We start from the raw sequence: 562 nt of genomic DNA, 5'->3' as shown, positions 1-562 counted from the left end.
GGCGTGCTGAGAGCCCTCTAGAAAAGCTGCCCCAGCACGCTCTGCCAGAACCGGCTCCTCGGGCGAACAACTCAGACAGATGCCGGTTCCTCCCTCCGACAGACCAACCACGAGCGAGGCACCGGCTGACTCAGGGCCAAGCCGCCCCTCCCGGGCCAGGCCCGGCACGTCGGCGCCCCCGTACCTGCGATGCGGCTCCCGTAGGCGACTCCCACCGTGCAGAAGCTGTTGTTTGGCACGGCGGCGATCTCCCCGGCGCAGCGGGTCCCATGGTGGTTGCCGTTCTCCTCGTCAGGGTGAGGCATAGGGTCAGGGTCGTTGGAGTTCAAGTCATAGCTGCCTTCTGGGCTCTGAAAACAGACCCACGGTCACGACTCGGGGCTCTGCTCTCCTCTCGTCGGGAAAAGCAGGACTTCGGAGCACGCGGTGCGGGCTGGAAGCCACGGGGACTTAGAGGCTGCTTCCAGAGAGGGCTGCAGCTCAACACTGCTATCTGCTGCTGTGGGAAAGGGACCAAGAGGCAGCTTTACCGCCACCTGCAGTGCATCAGGGGGCCTCCCGT

General features: G+C 65.1%; 1 protein-coding gene across 1 annotated transcript in view; it reads right to left on the bottom strand.

Annotated features, from left to right (window-relative positions):
* Window positions 1-122: 122 nt before the first annotated feature.
* Window positions 123-562, bottom strand: part of LOC104509534 (proprotein convertase subtilisin/kexin type 7-like) — a gene marked incomplete at its 3' end in the record, with an annotated part of 1,654 nt that continues 1,214 nt past the window's right edge. The window contains exon 3 of the mRNA XM_010151503.1: window positions 123-350. Within this exon, the coding sequence (XP_010149805.1) occupies window positions 123-350 (228 nt within the window). The remainder of the gene's footprint in view (window positions 351-562) is intronic.

Source organism: Eurypyga helias, unplaced genomic scaffold (assembly GCF_000690775.1).
Source record: "Eurypyga helias isolate BGI_N326 unplaced genomic scaffold, ASM69077v1 scaffold22575, whole genome shotgun sequence".
NCBI lineage: Eukaryota > Metazoa > Chordata > Aves > Eurypygiformes > Eurypygidae > Eurypyga > Eurypyga helias.
This window is presented reverse-complemented; position numbering and strand designations above follow the sequence as displayed.